The sequence below is a fragment of the Laccaria bicolor genome, genomic scaffold (assembly GCF_000143565.1).
Source record: "Laccaria bicolor S238N-H82 LACBIscaffold_21 genomic scaffold, whole genome shotgun sequence".
Classification (NCBI taxonomy): Eukaryota; Fungi; Basidiomycota; class Agaricomycetes; order Agaricales; family Hydnangiaceae; genus Laccaria; species Laccaria bicolor.
Window position 1 is genome coordinate 531,486 of NW_001889892.1, and position 20,595 is coordinate 552,080.

Genomic DNA, 20,595 nt, shown 5'->3' on the forward strand with positions numbered 1-20,595 from the left:
ATGGAGTGCGTAGGTATCTAAATGAGTCTACATGCAAGCAAAATGGACCACAGGGGGGTACTGAGCAGTTGGTGAGCATAAGGGCAAAAATGTGAACATAAAAACTAACTTACCTCCATGAAAACTCAACTGTTTCGTAAGCGGTTTTGTGGAGCATGTTCACAGAGTGCGTAGGTATTATAACGCGCCAACATGCATGAAAAATGGAGCAGAGGAAGGCACTGAACAGTTGATGAGCATATGGGCAAAAAAGCGAAGTTACAAACCTACTTACCTCAATGGGAACTCAACCGTTTCGTAAATGGTTTTGTGGAGCGCGTTCACAGAATGCGTAGCTATCAGAATGAGCCCACACACACATGAAAGACAGAGCAGAGGAAGGTACTGAACAGTTGGTGAGCATATGGGCAAAAATGCGAACATAAAAACCTACTTACCTCAATGGGAACTCAACCATTTCGTAAACAGTTTTATGGAGTGTGTTCACAGAATGCGTAGCTATCAGAACGAGTCCACACACATGAAAAATGGAGCAGAGGAAGGTACTGAATAGTTGGTGAGCATATGGGCAAAAAAGCAAAGATACAAATGAACTTACATCCATGAGAACTTACTCTTTTTGTTCTTCACTTGTAGGTGATCATTTGTTGGCTGGTCATGGTGGCAGGGTGGTGGTGTGTAGTGGTTTGCATTAGGATTTGTGTTCTGGTTGCAACAGGCAGTGTCATCAGGTCATGGTAGTAGTAGTAGTGACAATTGAAGTTGTCTAAGTTCGAAAATGTGAGTTGAACACGTCATGTGACATCCTGCAACCATACCAACTTCCATCAATTCACTCTTACACTTTCTAAGGCAGCTCATAGCTATAACTTCACGAGTTTTGCACCTTTTGGCCTCTATGTAAGCTTGCTTTAATTGCTTTATTTATGCGAATTCAACCCATCTTACAGTGTTAAAAAATTTAGAGTACCTCAGGAACTGTAGCATGAACTATTTGGCCTGTATTAGAGATGTAACACATATTATATCATTATGGGTTCTGCTCTGCTTCATGCAATTTTAGGCTTGCTGGAAACACACAAATTGGAGCTGTAAAACGGGTCTAAGAGCCCCTAATATTTCGATGTTTAAGGTGACCTCTGATGACATTTACCATTTTTGGGCAGATTCTTCGCCAGTAATTGGTCCATAGCCCTGCAAGTTTTGAACTAATTGCTATGTATATAGACACATTGGAAGCAACTTAAAAGCCGCTTTCCAGCGCAATAAAGAACACAAAAAAACGAAAAAGTTTTGCAAAGGATACTTCATCTTCTTTGTTGTTGCAACTTTTGTAGTTCAATCAATCTCTGGACAGTGGTGTAGTTTCTTCTTGTTTCAGCCTTATTTTGATCATAATAATTCATATATAATAAGGAATGTTCTTTCTATTAAAATCTAGTATACTAGTAGCTTCAGGTTATCTGAGGACAGTTCAGGTTGCCCCAGGACCAACCCAGGACATCCTGTGATGCCTTGTGATACCCTGGGAAAAAGCTTACAAACATGTTTGTCCCAGGAAAAAAGTGATTTTCCTGATGCTGCATCTTGTCATTTGCGTGTTGTGCTCTTGTGGGCACTCATGAGTGCTAGTGGGTGGTGGGGCTTGTTTGGGGTGATGTACAATGCTCGTGGGTGGGCAGGTTTGGTCGTTATGTTGTCATGGGCATTCATTGTTGTCTGTGGGTGCTCATTTCTGTTTGTGGGTGGTTATGAGCATTCATTTTCATGCATGGGCATTCATGGGTGGTGAGACTCGTGTATATCGTTCAGGGGTGGTGTACATCATTCATGGGTGAGCAGGCTCGTTGCATTGCTATGTTGCATTGCCATGTTGCTGACTGTGACATGGCACCTGGTTGTTGGTGTCAGAAGTGGGACTGGGAGAGGTTGAGCTGTTTCCTTACCTGGCAGAAGATGACACAGAATGACAATTAACATGCCACTTGTTGTTGCCTCCCATCCCTCTGGTACAGTCCATGTGGCATTGCCACATTGTTCTTGCAGCTCTTTGGTGGCATCAGTGACAACATTGTGTGTCATCATGCATTGTCATTGTCATGTTGCATGTTGTTGTCATCATGCATTGTCATTGTCATGTTGCATGTTGTTGTCATCATCATCATGTTCACAAGGGGCAAACAGCTTTTGTCGCCAGGTAAAGAGGTAGCAAACAGTAACTAACTATGTTAAATCTTTTATTCCACATTTGTGACAAAAATGATCAGTCAAAAAAAAAAAAAAATTTCTTGCTTGTGATCTTTGTGGCAATGAGGGATAAAAAGGAAATGTTGTTGCCGGAGAAGGAAGATAAAGACTAACCCTGATTTGCCCCAGCAACAATGATGGGGCAACGATTTAATGTCGTTGAAAGCTCATTCTAACACGAGGAAACTAAAACAAAGAAATTGTATAATTGCTGGGAAATGAGACATTCTGGCCCGCATGGGAATGTCTAATTTCCCGGTAATTATATAATTTCTTTGTTCCAGTTTCCTCATGTCAGAATGAGCTTTCAACAATTGCCCCATCATTGTTGCTGGGGCAAATCAGGGTTAGTCTTTATCTTCCTTCTCCAGCAACAACATTTCCTTTTTATCCCTCATTGCCACAAAGATCACAAGCAAGAAATTTTTTGTCTTATTTAACTGATCATTTTTGCTACAGATGTCGAATCAAATATTTAACATAGCTATTTACTGTTTACCTCCTCTTTACTTGGCGACGAAAGCCATTTGCCCCTTGTGGTTGTGTGTCATCGTCGAGTCACAGGCAGTCATGGTGGATGGTGGTGGTGGGAAGGAAGTAGTGATGTGGCAATGCTTCAGCCACAGCTGTCATGTTTGAGAGGCCACATGCTGAAGGCAGTATATAGATACCTTCAATTTGCTTGGTAGTAAAGCCTGTATGGCTCAGGTGGCTTCAGTGCTGCTGATATTGATGATGTTGAGAATTCAATTCTCATAAGTGCAAAATTTATTTTTTACTTAAATATAGTAAGGACACTATAAATACAATATTTATATGTATTCTAATGGTTTAATTCCTTCCATAGAATTCATATGCACTGCTCCATGGAATCAATGTGGATATGCCTGCATTCTATATGGAATCCAATGGAATCCAATGGAATCCATAGGGAGTGGTGTTGGATTCCATATGGAATTAATCATTCCATAACCATTCCATGATCATTCCATATGGAATCCATGATATCTATGGAATAAGAAACTGGCTGGGTCTTCAGCCAACATTGGCTCCATGGATTCCATACAGAATAACCTGGGGAAGGTAAAGACCTCATGCATGTGACTCTTATTCAAGTGTGTTCAGGGCTCCAGGATATTTTTAAATGTACATAGTGTTTCGAAGTCTGGTCTCATGACTAGAAAAAGACCAGACCAGACCAAGACCACAAAAAACCAGTCTTGACTGGTTAGGACCGGTTTTTTGTAGCCCACTAAATACCCTTCAAAACGCACTCAAGCACGTATTGATTGGTTCAAAAATGACAAAGATAGAGTTGAAAATGTAAAATTTCATTAAAAATAGTAGATGTACCAGACTTTTTTTATAGAAATACCAATTTGTAATGGAATTTAACGTTATTGGGCTCTTTTTTAAGCTAGAAAAAACGTTAATAAATTTACCAATTCATAACTTTAAAATATTGGCCGAAAAACTGGTCTTAAACCAGGTAAAACCAAAGAAGACCAAGACTGGTGTATAGACCACAAAAAACCATGGTCTGCAGTCTTTTGACTCCTGGGAAAAAGGCAGACTGGTTATGGTTATGGTTAAAGCCCTGGGGCATCAAAAAGTGGACCAGACCGGACTTTTAAACACTAAATGTATATCACTAATAGAATAACATATTCAATTAGCAATATGAAAGATTATTTATACAATAAATCAATTGATTCAAAAAAAGGGATAAAACCATTTGAAAACCCTCCCCCCTCCATAAAATCTAAGGGATTCTAAATTAGTTGTCTAGAGACCTGGGTTACAGCAAGGAGTGGCTGATAGCTGATGATCAACATATTTGAGGTCCCACCTTCCTCAGCAGTGGCTCTCTTGCTGCTGCTGCAATGGTGAGGTTTACCTTCATCCCATGCTACATTGTGCTAGACCTTAGAGCACTGAAGGTTCATATGATTTTGACCAGTTACCTAACACATTGAATGCATTATGACTCAGAGGTGATTCTCTTTATATGGACTTGGAAATGTTATGGGGGATGGATTAATGGGCAGGTGGAATATAGGGTTTAAAATTTTTTCTTGTGCAGATGCACAGTGGGTATTGTAATGGGGTATGATGGGAACCCAAGCACTCAAGCTCAAACATTGCTGAGAGCATCAAAATAGAAGTAACCAGTTAAATTCAAGAATGTAGTAAAGAAGCATACACTCAGAAGACTCATTATATGTCATATAATAAATAAAGAAGGTATACATCTAAGTGGGAAATAAAATAGGTTGATAAATGAAATAACACAAAAGATGTGATGTTCAATTTAATTTGACAATGGAATCAACAGGTCCAATTCCTTCTTAAATGGGATCACATAATGAAGAAAGACACTGGCTCCAGTTTATGCCATGAACAAAGTTGTTAAACTGAAGTGAGATTGGAATGGCACCAATCAAAGCAGTTGTTCTTGGCCAGAACAAACCAGATTTATTTTGGTCTGGCAGCCAGAGGGGATGTGCATTATCTGGGAGCATGATCCAATTTCAATCATAATGGCAGAACTTTAACAGTGGTATATCATAGAAGTCACAAGCATCCCACACTCTGACTGCCTTGTGGTCAGATCCAGAGACAATGTGCCTGCCATCAGAAGAAAATGCAACTGAAGTAACCCAATCATCATGGCCTTTGAGAGGATCCATGACACTCTGACCTGTTTGAGCATCCCACACTCTGAGTGTTTTGTCACCAGATCCAGAGACAATGTGCCTGCCATCAGGAGAAAATGCAACTGAAGTAACCCAAACATCATGGCCTTTGAGAGGATCCATGACACTCTGACCTGTTTGAGCATCCCACACTCTGACTGTCTTGTCCTCAGATCCAGAGACAATGTGCCTGCCATCAGGAGAAAATGCAACTGAGGTAACATAATCATCATGGCCTTTGAGAGGATCCATGACATTCTGACCTGTTTGAGATCGGCAGTGTACAAATATCGGTCTTAGCCGTGATTTTGAAGCTGGCTGATCCCTGTTGCCATAGAAATAGTTCTGTCCGCTTCGTCACAACAACGCTCCTCTCATCTTCGTCTCCAGGCCCTTTGAGGGCACTTAGCCCTAGCCGCGCTCCTTCCCAAGGCGCTTTCCACTATGCCTCTTCCACGAAACGAGATAACTGTTGCCAACTCATTCTGCTGGCGCGTCAAGAAGGGCTCGAGTAGGATGACGGCCGCCTTCATCAGCGCCACCATGCTCGTATTTTGAAACGCTGGGTTTGTGCCCATGCACCGTGGTTTGTCCCTTGCCATTCTCGTGGTTTTACAACTTATATTCCCATAGACGAGTCGGTTTCTCACCTTTGAACCTCAGCGATGACTCTAAACCCAACTACGCACATGTTATGGCTGGATCCGACAGCGACGACAGCTTTTCGGAAAGGCTCATTGACGTTCGAGGTTGACGCGGAAACGAGCAAGTGGTCGGAAGGCAATGAGGATTATCGTTGAGAAAAGGTCTGAGTGCGGTATAATGAGGTGGGTGGCTTTTCAATCGTATCTTCGCGACGTAGACCCATCTTTTATCCGTGCAGATCTCTCCAAAGATGAAGGGCACTTCGAAGAACACACTATCCTGACAAACGAGTCCCATCCCGCTCAACACTCGACGGGCTCATCACGGCAAAGGCCACACACCCCCCATCCTCACCAATTCAAATTCTTCGAAAATCAACGCGTTCTTTCCATCCAGCTTATACCGCCACCTGCGTCCCATTTTCCTACGTTGATAGGGGGTTGCGCTTAGCCGATGACCGCATGAGAACAAGCGGAGGCTGCGGAATGATCGGGAGGACTCAGAGATGATGAGAAGAGGCAGGTCATGGCGACGAGGGTAATTGTGAGGGGAGTGGCGCATGATGAAGCGGCTCCTGATAGCGAAGAAACGAACGGGGGGAGGTAGAGATGGCAAGGTACGGAGATTAGGACGTTCATGGCTCATATACTTACTTTTGCACCTTAGTTTCTACTAAGTTACGAATGTTCCGAGTGATGGTTCGGTGGACAGCATCGGCCTGAGATAGGGAGTACCATTACAACAACCTAACTATGGGTTCCCATTCCGACATACCCTTATTGAAGAGATAATCATTGCTCTTTAGGATGATATACCCACATCATAGACATGCTACTATGCCGCAAATATATCTTTCCATCTGTCGACCTTTCGCTCCGTTGCCGCCATCCACTCATCTGCGCGCCTTCTTGATGATCACCCGGGGCTTTCGGATTACGTTCAGAATCTTAGCTATACCACATCCCGCCGACACTCACGTTCTGTGGGCGCTGGGGAGGATTCGGTATCTTTTGATTGTCCGGATGGATGTTTGATTATTGGAAACGTTCGTCCCATCTCCCCTTTTCTTATCAATTGCCGACGCTTACTACCCAACAACCTCGATTTTTCAGATCTAAGAATATAAAACTCATTTGTCATTGTTAACCGTAATCCCACAAGAACATGTCTGCACAACAGCATTTGTCGTTCTTCAGGTCGAATCTGGCTTCCATTCTCAAGCCGGGTCCCGGAGAAGTTCTCGTGACAGTCCAGACGGCAGCGCTCAACCCCTGAGATCGGAAGCTCCAGAAATATGCCTTGAGAAATACCCCGTTGTCCTCGGAGTGAATGTTACGCAAACACACCTATTGTCATTCTCGGCCGTGGCAGTTCTGTTGAACAATTTGGTACGCGTTCATGATGACACTTGCCTCACAATTTGCTCATATTAAAATTCGTCAGCCGTTCAACTGGTTAAACTTTCCGGATTGTCGCCAATGTTCACCACCGCCTCACCCAAACACACCGACGACTTATCTACATCCCTGGGCGCTACAATCGTCTGGGCGCTACAACTGTCATCGATCACAATGCTCAGAATCCGACTTGGGCCCTGCCAAATACGTTCGAATCCACGATTTCAATAAATTTGAAGATCGAATACACGTCCTGCAAGGTCCCTGGCCATGATGTAGTGGCTGAATTCAGTTTCCATGCCTAAGACGGAGATGGCCGTCGAGATGCAGTCCCCGCACAACCCACACTTATCAAACATGTGGCCTTTGGATCGAGGACCATAAAATAACATGAGGCCTCTGGGGAAAACACGATGCATAGTGGAAGATAACGATCTTCGTCGCTTATCGCAAAACATAGCTATTTAACTTCATCACAACCGTGTGCTTCCCAACGCATTCCCCCTTGTCCAAGACAATGCCGCCTTCGACTGTACCTCCTGCCTTAAATCGTGTTGTCGCCTATTATCAGACACAGTACAATAATAACAAGTACTGTTCCCCGACGCCATTGACACCTGTCGTTACCCATCTCATCATTGCTGCATTTCACCTATTTGCCGATAAAGATGGTACCATGTTGATCCACCTCAATGACGTCTCCCCCGAGGACTCTTCCTTTACGCAGATGTGGACTGACGTCGCACAAATGCAGAAAAGCGGCGTCAAGGTCATGGGCATGTTGGGTGGAGCAGGTACAGGATCGTATGAAAGTCTGAGTAAGGACTTTGCCGATTACTATCATCTGCTTTCGACGTGCATAACAAAGTAAGTCTTTCTTATGCCCAATGCGCACTTGAGGACGATAGTGAGATTTGATCACGTTGTTACCCAGCCACGGACTCGATGGATTCGATCTCGACATCGAAGAAACCGACAGCCTCGACAATGTTGTAAAGCTCATCCAGCAACTCAGGTCGGACTTTGGCGAAGATTTCATTATCACCTTGGCCCCTGTAGCCAGCGCGCTCAAGGGCGGGGAGGATCCTTTCAGTGGTATCAACTACAGCGACCTTGAGAAGAATTACGGCGATGCCATCGACTGGTATAACGCTCAATTCTACTCGGGCTACGGGTCGATGAAGGATACGACAGATTACGACGCCATCGTAACGGGTTGTCCCTTGGACCCAAGCAGGTTAGTAGCCATCATCCTCACGAACAAGGACAATGGCACTGGGTGGGTGGAGTTGGATACTGTGAAGTCAACGGTGCGGAAGTTATTGCAGCAGTACAGTGGTCGCAAGTATGCTGGTCGATTCGGAGGGATAGCAGGTTGGGAGTATTTCAATTCGGAGCCGGATTTGAACGAGCCTTGGACATGGGCAACGGTGATGAAGGTGGCGATGGTTAACTGGAAGGAGGTCCTTGCGTTGAAGTCCCCTGATGCCACTAGCGAATCTTCAACCACACAACGTGTCACAGATGTCTCCGACGTACAGTCCCACTTTAACTGAGTTACGCACTTCTGTCAAGCTACCAATAAAATTTAACCTCTGGGCTAACAATCTGCGCTTACTCCTTCCGATGAAATGATGTAATCTTCATTGGTATCATTGCGTTTTTGGGTGTTTCCAAATCGATGGTGGTGGAAATATATATAAAAACAGCAGGAACAAGTTTTTAGTGTGCACCAATTTTAAATAAAAAAACTACTCCGCCACGCGGGACGAAAGTGGGAGCTGCAACTTTAAGGGCAATGCCAATTTGGTTTCGCCACATTTAGAGGTAGAGTGACTATTGTAACATGTATGAATTCAGCAGTGGGGATCAACTAAAAACGAGAATCATATGTATACCTGGAGGAACTCCAAAGTGTCCATAGAAGGCGAGTAGAACGGGAGGCAAGTAATTCGAGGTTAGACGTACCATCATCAGAAAAAACTCCGTTATAAAGAGAGGTATATGGGCGAAAGCGAATGATAGATAAGACGTCAAGAAGTCGAAAAAATAAGTATCACCATAACGCAAAAAATACCGGATCGCCACAAGAAGACTTGATAAAAAACATGTAGTCAGGACAGTTTGGGATGAAACGATAGGCCGAGTGCATATCCATGGATTCCCACAAAAATCTGCGTCGGTGTATTCAGCGTGATGGCCAAGCGTGTCTCGGAATAGCCCCTCCCAGCAAGAGCGTTTTTGTCATCGACGTTGCCTGCGACGTCGAGCTGAAAGACGTATCCATTGTTAGCGAAGAAGGCCACTTGGTTACCGGCCACAACGTCCGTAACCGAATAGCCGCTTCCAGGCAAGCTCACCGAATAGATGGTGTCGAGGTTGTCGGGGCGCAGACCTATACCATACCCATCGGTACCTGCGTACAGATGAGCAGCGGCCGGGTCCAGTGCCAATCGGACCTCATCCTCTCCTGTGCCGCTCAATCTATTCTGATGGAGCACGCTGCCTGTGGATTCCTGCAGCTGGTACACATGTCCGTTGCAGCCTGCGTAGGCTGCCTTCGCACCTCCTATTACGGAGGTAATGCCGTAGCCGCACCCTAGCAAGCAGTGGTTTGCCAACTCGTTGTCAGGTTAGTAGGATCCAAACCCAGCGCATACCCATTGATGCCAACGAACAAAGTGGATAAATCGAGAGAGATCCCCAGGCGCACCTCGTAATCACCACGGCCGACGAGCGAATTAGTACTTAACACCTCGCCGCTTCCCTGGTCCAGTCGATACACATAACCATTACAGCCAGCAAACGCGCTTCCATTCGCACACAGCACTGAGACCACCTCATAACCGCAGTGTAGTAGGCTCGTCTGCCACAATGTGTTTAGTGATGTGGGATCTAGCCCCAGCACGTAGCCATTCGTTCCCACAAGGAGCAACGAGCCATCTTCGGGCTGCGCCAGCCGTATTTCATGGTCACCCATGCCACTCAAAGTATTGGTCGCCAAGACACTTCCTTTCAAGCAGTCCAGCAGGTAAACGTATCCGTTGCTTCCGGCATATACGGCTTTCTGATTGGCGAGCACGGTGGTGACCTCGTATCCAGAGCCCGGAAGGGATGTCTGCCATTGAGTTAACAGGGACATCTGTGTGAGTTGTTTCTTGATTGACTAGAGGCTTCTGCTATTTGGAAGTTGCGGAACGATAAATGATGTAGAAAGTAGGTGAACTGTCTGAAAAGAAGGATATATATACCTGATGGAGCCCAATTGATGTTACGGTGCAGAAACAAGGACTTGGATTGCGACTGGGAGGAGAATGTAGAACCGATGTTGAAGCCTACAAGAGTGAAAGTCACGATAAATGATGGAGCAAGGTAGGTGGAAAGGCCGAGAAGAATCGCTCATCAGAAAAGAATGGTAATCAGAGATAGATATGCATGCGTGATAGATCCTGCTTGATGTTACAGTGTGGCAGAGGCAAGGAAGGATTGGAATTATAAGAAGGATGTCGAACCAATATTGAAACGCGGGAACGGGTGTGTCGAATAACAACTTTGTGGGGCAAGATCGTGGACCTCCTGAACTCATTAAAGGGTTTTTATAGGTCAGAGTGATGGCGCCAAGATCTCGACGATTTCAACGTTCGGGAAACTCCTTGACCGTTGGATGGTGAATGAAGAGTCACGTGAGTTCTGTATATTCTGTTTGGAGCTTCAATGCACTTTGACTCGGAACCAACCTTGTTGTATACGCCGAGTCAAATGGTATCTTTTCAAGGTCAATTTGAAGCATGGGTAACCCTAGATGGGCCCGATGGGGCGAGGAGGGAAGAGTACGCTGTTGAGTTTAACAAGCAAGAGAAGCTGGTGACGTGCTGGATTGCGTCTGAATTGGGGAAGGTACGTCTCTTTACTCTTTCCTCCATCTATTGCTCGTGTTTAATGACTTTTTCAGACGTTTCAGGTCTGCTGGAAGGCTCCAATAGTCCCATTCCACTGTAATGGAGACTTACGCCTCGATGGCAAATGGGTGTCAGGCAAAATTCGCGGTCCCCTTTGCAGTGCCACGTCTGTGATGGAGCACCGAAGTTGCTTCACGTCTCCCACAACTGAGCGGCCTTACATGTTCTCGTCTCTTGAAGTTACAGGTCTGGCAGATCCTACGTGTACATCGTTTTTCTCCTCAACTCACCATGTTCAGACGACGATGCATACCTTTCAGCCGATGGAGATATTGGGGAAATTCGCTTGCAGATCAATAGAGTGGTACCCCTGCAGTTAAAGGCTCTTCAGAAGTCGATGACACCGTCACTGGACCAAAAGGTTCATGAACGCTCAAAGAAGGCAGTGGTGCATAGGATCGGGTAAGTGGCTTGCAAGCTATGCTCCCTTCATTGACTCTTTGTAGGTTTGGGGAGGAGAAAGTCGTATCTAATTCAACCAGCTCGTGGAAAATAGAACGAGTAGAGAGGCTTGCCAATTTTGTGTTCAAATACAGGAATATCGGTAGGCAGCCTTTGTGTCGTCGGCGTCGTCAATTTCAATCGCTGATGTTTGTTTAGATATGCTTCAAGCAAACGGTATTGCTCCGCCGTCTCCGGAGCCCCAACCTCAAATGCCTGAACCTGCAAGGGTGGGAGTGAAGCGCAAGTCTCTTTCGATAAAGGAGGAGGATCGTCAAGATGATGCGGAGGATGGTGACGAGGACGCTGATGACGAGGAGAAGGCCTTATTGGTAAGCACAGGCTTTCAACACTTCCTGATCTCAGTCAAGTATCCTCTTCTCAATCCGACTCTAGGCCAAGCTCGCTGAGGTTCGCGCAAGGCGCGGTCAAGGGAACCCAAACCATCCACGGAAGAAAGTAAAGAAAGAAGATACCTCAGTCAAGATGAATTTCACTACTCTGCCCGGAGGGGTTATCGACCTCACATGACTATGAGGTTGGAAGTGAGCATTGGCTTTGGTATGCATGCTCAGCACCTTAAGTTAACTTTTTCTGTTCAATCCGACATTTTATAATGATACCTATGTTAGGTGAGTGCCTACATCTCCATTTTCTTACCATCGTTAATCAATTGGACCCAGACCTCTGTGATACTTGGTCATGGATACGATGACGAATATTTTACAGTACCACTCTCCGATTTATTCATTGTTCGTCGACTATATTAATTGGTGGTCTGTGCACCGTTCTCTCAGAGGTATACGTAGCATCGCTAAGCGCTTCAGGAACCCAATTTGCCGACAACAATTGGCAACAGTTCATGATATTGTTCTTGGAGCCGATTCTCTCTTCGATCGTTGAGGGAAATCACAGTAGGCTGAACCAGCCCTCTGTCTCTGTCTTCTCATTTTGTATTGTAGATTGTCATCCAAGACCAGTCGCAGCACCTCCAAGATGGTTTCAGATCCTGTTCCTTAACTTGAAGAATGTTGCTGGCCGATGCTTGTCGGTGCTCCTGGACTTGATGACACCTCTGCAACGGAATCAGAAGTTTGAAGCCCATTGCTCATGTGGGGTCAATGGCTTTGAAGCTGTCGCAACGAGCCTTAACTCATAGAATCCACAACGCTGATCCGAAGTCCCATCTACCTTCAACATCTTCTTGCACCGAATGAAAGTTACTGCTCTGAGGAACCTTGAGGCGCTCAAGAAACTTTGTGGGGACTGGCCGGGCTTTGCGTAGCGTTGTCTTTGGTACGACAAAGTGGACCGAACTGGCCTCCCTTCCCTCGGAGAGCAAGGATTAAAAGAACCTGAAACGATCGAACGTGGATTAATCGTCCACAACTTAAACCACACATAGAAATTTGCGTTGAGTCTGGTGGATTCAGTTCTTGCATATGATATGATTATCTCGCTTGTCACTCGACCTTTGTGGGACAAGTCTCGCCGCTCATCAGAAAAATAAATTATGTTACGAGCTCGGTGCGATGCACATATACTCTGAACGAGGTTCAAGTCAAGTAGATCATATATTTTGCCGTGACTGCAGAGCTAAGTATTGCGTCTTCCTCAACCGCCTTGAGACAAGCGATAAATGATTATAGAGAATGCGAAACAACTCACCAGCCCAAAGAACCTCGAAAGACGTTGCGAGAACGAAAGTTCCGTCGTCAACTGTTTTGATTTGTAGAGCGACCGTCGCAATTTTTTGTTCGTACTCTGCGGTTTGCTCTTCGGTGAGGTTATCACCAGCAAGGTATCTCTGGGCCTGTTGCTTTATGACCAGGTTCAAGGTAAACCTCAACTCCTTCGCTGCCTCCGTAGCGGGAAGTTTCTTATTGAGATCAACTAGCTCTTTTTGAACGAGCAAGACACGCTCCTCCCTCTGTACTCTGTCAAGAACTGTCTGAAGTAACTGGCGCGCCGAATTTCATATATCGTGAAACAAGGTACGACTTCACATATATCGAAGTCTGTCTAGGAGAGACTAGCGCCGAATCGTGCGAAGGAAGGAGCTTGAAAACTATTGCCCCCTTCTCCGTGAAATTCTTCCAATACGTGTCGGATAAATGCTTCTCACGTCTAGCAAATGCTTCAGGCGTAAGTTTACCAGATTTTGTGGTCCCGAAAACGACGGCTCTAATTTTTTTTTCCCCGCAAAGCCCTTGAAATACTCTAAGATTCTTGAAAGTAGTGCCTCGCATGCGCCCCTCGGTTATAACATGGAGATAGACGAGACCGCCACATGTCTTCCCCGGACCATAGCTTCGTCAAGTTAGACATGACGTAGCAGGTAGCAAAAATATGCTGAGCTCACGACGATGCTAGCCACACTGCAATTTGCCTCAAGATTTCTGAGTCCGCTTCGTTGGTGTCATCAAACCCTGGTGTGTCAACAAGAACAAGGCGCCTGGGCTTCCCGGACTCGTCTGGCGGGAGATCGTTGACAAAAGGCTGGAGGGTCGCAGTGCACGAGTATCGTGACCCACTTGTGCCTTTTCCTGGCCCAGGTAGGAGTTGATGAACTTGTAGACAGGTATAAGTGACGAGTAAGCGGATCCAACCATGAGAACCGACCGAGCTCTTTCCAACGCCTGTGGGGCCCATCTATCAGTGACTATGGAAGCAGTCAGCGCAATTAACCGAAATCAGTTCAAGGATACCTACGGGACAATGATGTCGCCCGGCTTGGCATCGGTGAAATGGGTATCTCCCGCTTTACTCACTTTGGTTTTCCAAAAATCCTTCATCCCCATATTTTGACGACGTTGTTTTAGGGGACCTGATGATGGACGAGAGTTGAAGGTTTTTTCGATTTCCAGTAGTGATGGCCAACTTGCGAGAGGCCTTTAGCAGGAGGGTTGGGCTATGTACTTGCATGCGTATCCCTCGTGTCCCAGTCTATGTGTAGGCATGACATGAGCGTGGCCGACCCGGGTCTGAAATACTGAAACTGTAGGAAAAAAAAAACGAAAACGCTTGAGCCGCAGGTCGAGCGGCCCGATTTGCCGGCAACAGTTTACGATGACTCGTGCGCGCAGGAAATCTCATCCACAAGGATATAAGTTCACGAACTGCGAATGTGAACGCTGAATGTGAACACGAACGGGCGAACATTTGATGCCGCTTTCCCACAGCCTGCTTTGTCAGTGGCATTTCCCTGCGCCCGTCCACCAAAGTCTTACAGCGACAAGGCTACCTACACTCCATGGCCAACAAACACAACGTCTCTACCCATTTTTATAATCAGCTCACCACGTATGTACTTATTACAGAAGAATTTCATCGTTTTCTGCAATGGATGCACCTTGTGAAGAAGATCCATCAAGAGAAATCTAACTATATAGGCAATAATCTACTAATCGTTGAATAGAATTATAGGGCCCTACCACATAACAGTACTTAAGTCCCATTGAAGAACGTTCATGCCATTGCTGACGGTGGTGGACGGCGGGTAGGAGGATGGACACATGACCGTGGGGCGTTCGCCGGTTCACCGAACCGTTCGGCGAACGCGTTCGTGAACCTTGCTCCCAGTGGACGAGTTGTCCTCCGTGCGCGTGACCAGTTGACCGTCTCTTTCTGAATCTCTTTGCTTTCTCTCTATCTTCAATCGTTGAAGAAATTTACGGTAGGCTCAATCAGCCCTTTGTCTCTACCGTTTGAGTCTTTTCATTTTGTATGCCAGTGATCATAGACTGCTATCCATGACGATATCTTTCGAAGAACATCCGAACACCAATTACGCTCCAACGGATGAACAGCAACATGAGATACTCCATATGCTCCCAGAACCTGAAGAACCACTTTCGGGGATGAAGGGTGACATTGACGATTTAGTTCAGCACATCGATCAGCATCGCGCACTCACCTCACCTATTCGGCGGATCCCCCAAGAGATCCTCCAAGAGATATTCATTCACTGCCTTCCCACAAACCGCAACGCGATCATGTCAGCACGCGAAGCTCCCTTGACGCTTGGTCGCGTCTGTAGCAGCTGGAGATCGATTTCAATATCAACGCCTCGCCTGTGGACAACGGTTCATGTCCCTATACCAGACGGCTATCTCGACTTTGAATGGAAGTTGTGCTCTGGGGACATTGCGCCTGCTGATCGCGTGGTTGCGGCAAAACGTATCGCAGACTTGCGGACGGCAGCGTTGAAAGAGTGGCTAAACCGCTCCAGATCACTTCCTGTCAACATCTCGTTCACCCACCGGGATCACAGCTTACCACCTATCTCTGTACCCGCTCTACAATCACACCATTCACACCCGATTGTTGACACGATCCTTTCCGTCGCTCATCGTTGGAGAAAGATATCTATAGCAGCACCAGCGCAGACTATGGTGCGTTTCCTCACACACTCTCCCCATGAACTTCCGTTTCTGGAGTCCTTGGACTTCGACTTTTCGTTGGGGAGGGCATTTTCCGAAATTCCGCTACAAGATCAAAACATTTACCGGACACCATCACTTCGAAAGCTGTATTTAATGCATCCTAGAGGAGACTGCTCACAGCTTCCTGTGAGCTGGGCGCAACTTACAGATCTGACCATTGAAAGAAAATGGAGAACTAATTTTTGCCTGCGTTTACCTCAGGCAGTGGAGTTGCTGTCGCGATGCCCACGTCTGGTCCGCTGCAGATTGGAGATTCCGTTTGCAGCAAAGACTCCGGTTCAATTTCCTTTGATCGTACTTCCCGACCTCGAAAGCTTGACCATCTTGGAAGTGACAATTTAACCTTCCTGTGTTGCGTGAGGTCGAGTACCATACCGCTCTCACACCATCCTTCGCCAGGAGGCCTTCGTTGCTCACGCTTCTCAAAAAATCAAACGGACTGATTCGGAAGTTCGCAACAAGTCCTCAGACGTTCACGAAGACCGAATTGATCGAGTGTCTGCGTCTCATCCCTAGTGCGACCACTCTGATCTTCAAACGATCCCTTGCGCAAGTACCCGAAGGCCTCAACGCGACTCCGATTTTGGATAAGGAGTTCCTTTATTCCTTTCTCCCATCTGCCTCTGGCGGGCAAACAATTTGTCCCCAACTGTTAAATCTGCACATTGGTTATCGACTGCCATACTTGTCGAATGAAGATCTCTTGGGATTTCTTTTGGAGAAACAAGGGGCGGGTTCCTCGGAAATTCTGGCACCGAAGTTGAAGCGCCTTTGGCTTGCTTGGAAGATGGAATTTGTCCCGGATCTTGCGCGGCTTGTCGAAGAAGGGTTGGACCTTCGGTTGGGCTATCCGCCCCGACCCTCCAAGGTGCTGTTTTCATCGCTGGACGGACTTCGTGTCCCCAGTGATATGTGAAATACAAGGGCTTCTTTCTTTGCGGAGACACCGCCAGCGTTGTCAGTTGGCGTTGCTGACATGCACCAAGACGAAATTTATACGACTCCTATCGAAGTGATCACTGCTTTGAAGTTCTACGCTGAAAGAAGATGGAAGGAGATACGGAGTAGTATTTGGTGACCCGTTTGGCGTTCCTGATTCGTATTTTTGGCAAATTTTTGGTGAAGCCGACAACTGGTGCAACAAAAATGTGGAGACTCATGCCAAATGTTCAGGAAAGCTATCTAGGTATAAAGCGGGGCGTTGTGCCATACTGTGAGGTAGACGAAATATTCTCGATAGCATCTCCATTGGCGGCCGGTAATCAGATAAGATTTCCAAGAAGCACGCCATGTGTCATCAACATGAAGTTATTGAATACGCGCCCGCTCTCGCTCGCTTCCCTTCCATCCCTGGTCTGCAGACTGCAAGCCCGCCATCCAGTCTGCAGCCCTTCACCCCATGTTCTCATCTTTCCTAGCTCGACATTCCTGCCGCCATCTTACTCGCAACTTCCACCACGCTCCGACATTGAGCAACCGTGTCTTGCTCTCGGGATATACAATCCCATATCGGAATCGCGCTCAACTCTTTCCTCGTCTAGGGCGCGCCTTTGGTAAAAGTGCACCACAGGGAAAGCTTGATACACCAGCTAAAACCCCACCACCGGCACCGCCTGAAATTCCAACACAAGCGGAACAGAGAAAAACTGACTTTAGTATCGTCAAACGGCTCCTAGTGAACGTATGGCCAAAGGACGATTGGAAGACTCGATTGACGGTGCTCGGTGGATTTGGGCTGCTCATAACCGCCAAGGTCCGTCCGTTTCATCTTCCATCCATGCGTCCACGCTTGACCTTGAAGTGTCGTGTGCAGGTGTTGAACGTACAGGTTCCACTGTTGTTCAAAAGCATTGTAGACGCCCTGAATGTGAACGTGGACATTTTGGCTAGTTCAACTGCGTGGTTGCTTGCAGGGTCTCTCATCATCGGATGTACGTCTTCCTTCTTCCTCTTATCCTCCCCCACATACATGCTCACACGAGACATATAGACGGAGCCGCCCGCGTCGGATCTACACTCTCCTCCGAGCTCCTCAACGCAATATTCGCGAAAGTCGGCCAGGGGGCCATCCGAAAAGTCGCCAGGGAGACATTCGAGCATCTATTGAATCTTGATCTGCGGTTCCACTTGTCCCGACAAACGGGGGGCTTGACGCGGGCGATTGATCGGGGTACCAAGTACGTACGTGTTTTTTTGTGCTGGTTATCGATCAGCCGACGAAGGGGTGAGGTAGAGGTATCACCTTTTTATTGCAAGCTATTATATTCCGGATCGTTCCTACCGCATTGGAGATTTCTATGGTTTGTGGTATTTTGGTATGTGTTTATCTTTCATTTCATGTGGGGGGTTCTCTGACAAGACGAGGGTAGACGTATAAATTTGGCTGGGACTTTGCTGCTATCACGGCTTTGACCATGATCACGTACACTTGGTTCACCGTTCGCACTACTTCCTGGAGGTGAGTACCCTTCGCCTCCTTCATCATCTATGAACGTCCCTCACATGTTCGTACTGCTTACAGAACGCGATTCCGCCGCGAGGCTAATAAAGCGGACAACAAAGCCGCAACTGTAGCCGTCGACTCCCTCATCAACTTTGAGGCAGTGAAAGTGTGTTTCTTCATGTACCCTCATATCCCACCCCACAGACGCTGACTACTCCGTAGCACTTTAACAACGAAAAGTATGAAGTTGCACAATACGACAAACACCTCCGGGATTATGAGAACTCCTCCATCAAAATCTCAACCTCCCTTGCGTACCTCAATTCTGGACAAAACGTCATCTTTTCAAGTGCACTGACCATGGCGATGTTTTTGGCTGCACAGGGTGTCGTCAATGGTGTGTTTCCTCCTCCTCCCCGCTTCCTTCTCCCAGAAGTGGTGGTTCTGATCTTGCTTTCTCATGCTAGGGACAATGACGGTCGGAGACGTAGTCATGGTCAACCAACTAATCTTCCAACTCTCTCTCCCACTCAACTTCCTGGGATCAATATACCGCGAAATGCGGCAAAACCTCCTAGACATGGAAGTCCTCTTCAAACTCGTCGAAGAGAACCCACCTCCAAAGGACGTGCCAAACGCGCCACCCCTACACCTCGACGGCGGTTCCATCCGCTTCGACAACGTCTCCTTCGCATACCACCCCGCCCGCCCCATATTCACCAACCTCTCCTTCACCGTGCCCGCCGGAAAGAAAGTGGCCATCGTCGGTCCGTCAGGGTGCGGCAAGTCCACGATCTTCCGCCTTCTTTTCCGGTTTTACCCGCCTTCCGAGGGTCGGATATTCATTGACGACCAGGACATTTCTTCCGTGACGCTTGAGAGTGTCCGGAAGGCGATTGGGGTGGTACCCCAGGACACGCCCCTTTTCCATGCGGACATTATGCATAATGTGAGGTATGGACGGATGGACGCGGGTGAGGAGGAGGTGAAGGAGGCTGCGAGGAGGGCGAATATACATGAGGCGGTTATGAGTCTGCCGGAGGGGTATGCGACCCAGGTTGGGGAGAGGGGGTTGATGGTTAGTGGTGGGGAGAAGCAGAGGTTGGCGGTTGCGAGGGTTTTGTTGAAGGATCCGCCGATACTTTTCTTTGATGAGGCTGTGAGTGTTTTCCTTTCTTTTGGTCTTGCTGGATTGGAGTGAGCTGATGTTGATTTGGGTTGGAAGACGTCGGCTTTGGATGCGCATACTGAGTCTGAGCTCATGCGGAACATCAATAATACGTTGTTGGACAAGGCGCGGACGAGTATATTCATTGCACATCGGTTGAGGACGGTTGTTGAAGCTGGTGAGTGTCCTCTTGACTTCTGGCTTCTTTTGCTCACCCGAATGTGCTTACTTGCTATACCTCCTAGACCTCATCATTGTGCTCAAAGAAGGAAAAGTAGTAGAACAAGGGACACACGAGGAGCTCATGCAGGTAAAGGGGCTTTATTATAGCATGTGGCTGCAACAGGCGTCTTCGGAGGGGGCTGGCAATGGGGGATTGGAGTAGCCTTCTCCCTGTCGTATGTACGGACACGTAGTTTTCTACCTACCCTGTCCGCCTGCGTCTCTGTCCACGTAGCTTCGCCTATGTGTCTATTGTAGTTTCTTAATAATAGCAATTAGAGAGCGGCAAAGACTATCAAAGCTTTCCGTCAAGTTCAGAAAGGGTAGACAACCGAACGTAACACTGACCTGGTACCCAAGCCACACCGCATCACCGCTCCTTAAAAAGCTTCTTAATCTCCCCCCTCAACTCCTTCCTCACATTCTTAAAAGCGCTCCGTTCAAGGGGCACCTCAATCCTGATATTACTCGGCCATTCCTCCCCTTGTTTTAGCAAGCCGTCCTGTTGCTTTTGTACCAAGTCGTCTCTTTGTTTTTGTAAGAGGTCGAGGACGGTAGGTCGGTGGAGGTCGTTGTATTGTGGTTCGGGGGCGGGGATAATTGTGGCTTGGCCTGGGCTGAAGAGCGAGCGGGGGATGATGCGGACGAGGCGGGGAAGGGTGGCCCGCATGTTGAGAAATGGAGGTGGGCACTGAGTTCAAGGTAACAGTGGTGAATTTGAGAGTTGGGCTTGTTTGGCAACGCGTTCCGCCTGACTCGGATTTTCCCCATCTGGTCAACCCCGCTCCTTGGGTCAACCATCTCGACTCTCCCCAACGTCTCCCAGCCGCTGGAATACCATACAATCGCGGATCATCAATCAGGCCCCTTGGGTTGTCGGTTCTCCCGACCATTGTAGCCGAACATAGCAATTCACAAGTTACAACAACCTG

At 47.1% G+C, this 20,595-nt stretch overlaps 7 protein-coding genes across 7 annotated transcripts; 4 read left to right on the plus strand and 3 right to left on the minus strand.

The window, feature by feature from the left end:
* Window positions 1-7,497: 7,497 nt before the first annotated feature.
* Window positions 7,498-8,587, plus strand: LACBIDRAFT_185397 (glycoside hydrolase family 18 protein). The gene is made up of 2 exons (XM_001883452.1): window positions 7,498-7,852; window positions 7,920-8,587. The coding sequence occupies exons 1-2, from the start codon at window positions 7,503-7,505 to the stop codon at window positions 8,539-8,541; spliced, it is 972 nt and encodes a 323-aa protein (XP_001883487.1). The 5' UTR covers window positions 7,498-7,502; the 3' UTR covers window positions 8,542-8,587.
* Window positions 8,588-9,099: 512 nt separating this feature from the next.
* On the minus strand, window positions 9,100-10,127 carry LACBIDRAFT_329421 (uncharacterized protein; the record flags this gene model as incomplete). The annotated part of the gene is made up of 2 exons (XM_001883557.1): window positions 9,100-9,501; window positions 9,699-10,127. 2 exons carry the CDS (start codon window positions 10,125-10,127, stop codon window positions 9,100-9,102), a joined length of 831 nt encoding a protein of 276 aa, XP_001883592.1.
* A 220-nt stretch (window positions 10,128-10,347) lies between these two features.
* On the plus strand, window positions 10,348-12,544 carry LACBIDRAFT_329422 (uncharacterized protein; the record flags this gene model as incomplete). The annotated part of the gene is made up of 11 exons (XM_001883453.1): window positions 10,348-10,357; window positions 10,459-10,519; window positions 10,577-10,668; window positions 10,788-10,882; window positions 10,947-11,148; window positions 11,184-11,346; window positions 11,391-11,488; window positions 11,545-11,717; window positions 11,782-11,844; window positions 11,897-11,946; window positions 12,115-12,544. The coding sequence occupies 11 exons, from the start codon at window positions 10,348-10,350 to the stop codon at window positions 12,542-12,544; spliced, it is 1,437 nt and encodes a 478-aa protein (XP_001883488.1).
* A 781-nt stretch (window positions 12,545-13,325) lies between these two features.
* On the minus strand, window positions 13,326-14,037 carry LACBIDRAFT_302598 (uncharacterized protein; the record flags this gene model as incomplete). Its single annotated transcript, XM_001883558.1, has 2 exons — window positions 13,326-13,695; window positions 13,748-14,037. 2 exons carry the CDS (start codon window positions 14,035-14,037, stop codon window positions 13,326-13,328), a joined length of 660 nt encoding a protein of 219 aa, XP_001883593.1.
* Window positions 14,038-15,137: 1,100 nt separating this feature from the next.
* Window positions 15,138-16,172, plus strand: LACBIDRAFT_302599 (uncharacterized protein; the record flags this gene model as incomplete). The annotated part of the gene is made up of 1 exon (XM_001883454.1): window positions 15,138-16,172. One exon carries the CDS (start codon window positions 15,138-15,140, stop codon window positions 16,170-16,172), a length of 1,035 nt encoding a protein of 344 aa, XP_001883489.1.
* Window positions 16,173-17,180: 1,008 nt separating this feature from the next.
* On the plus strand, window positions 17,181-19,826 carry LACBIDRAFT_185384 (uncharacterized protein; the record flags this gene model as incomplete). Its single annotated transcript, XM_001883455.1, has 10 exons — window positions 17,181-17,583; window positions 17,644-17,761; window positions 17,821-18,007; window positions 18,064-18,145; window positions 18,200-18,288; window positions 18,352-18,439; window positions 18,496-18,670; window positions 18,741-19,432; window positions 19,499-19,619; window positions 19,687-19,826. The coding sequence occupies exons 1-10, from the start codon at window positions 17,230-17,232 to the stop codon at window positions 19,824-19,826; spliced, it is 2,046 nt and encodes a 681-aa protein (XP_001883490.1). The 5' UTR covers window positions 17,181-17,229.
* Window positions 19,827-20,033: 207 nt separating this feature from the next.
* On the minus strand, window positions 20,034-20,333 carry LACBIDRAFT_302601 (uncharacterized protein; the record flags this gene model as incomplete). The annotated part of the gene is made up of 1 exon (XM_001883559.1): window positions 20,034-20,333. The coding sequence occupies one exon, from the start codon at window positions 20,331-20,333 to the stop codon at window positions 20,034-20,036; it is 300 nt and encodes a 99-aa protein (XP_001883594.1).
* Between the last annotated feature and the right edge of the window lie 262 nt (window positions 20,334-20,595).

What these genes read in the sequence shown, in the direction of transcription:
- LACBIDRAFT_185397 (XM_001883452.1), top strand. Translation starts at nt 7,503, where the DNA reads ATGCCGCCTTCGACTGTACCTCCTGCCTTAAATCGTGTTGTCGCCTAT. An exon ending in CTTTCGACGTGCATAACAAA is followed by an intron (nt 7,853 to 7,919) that starts GTAAGTCTTTCT and finishes GTTGTTACCCAG; the next exon opens with CCACGGACTCGATGGATTCG.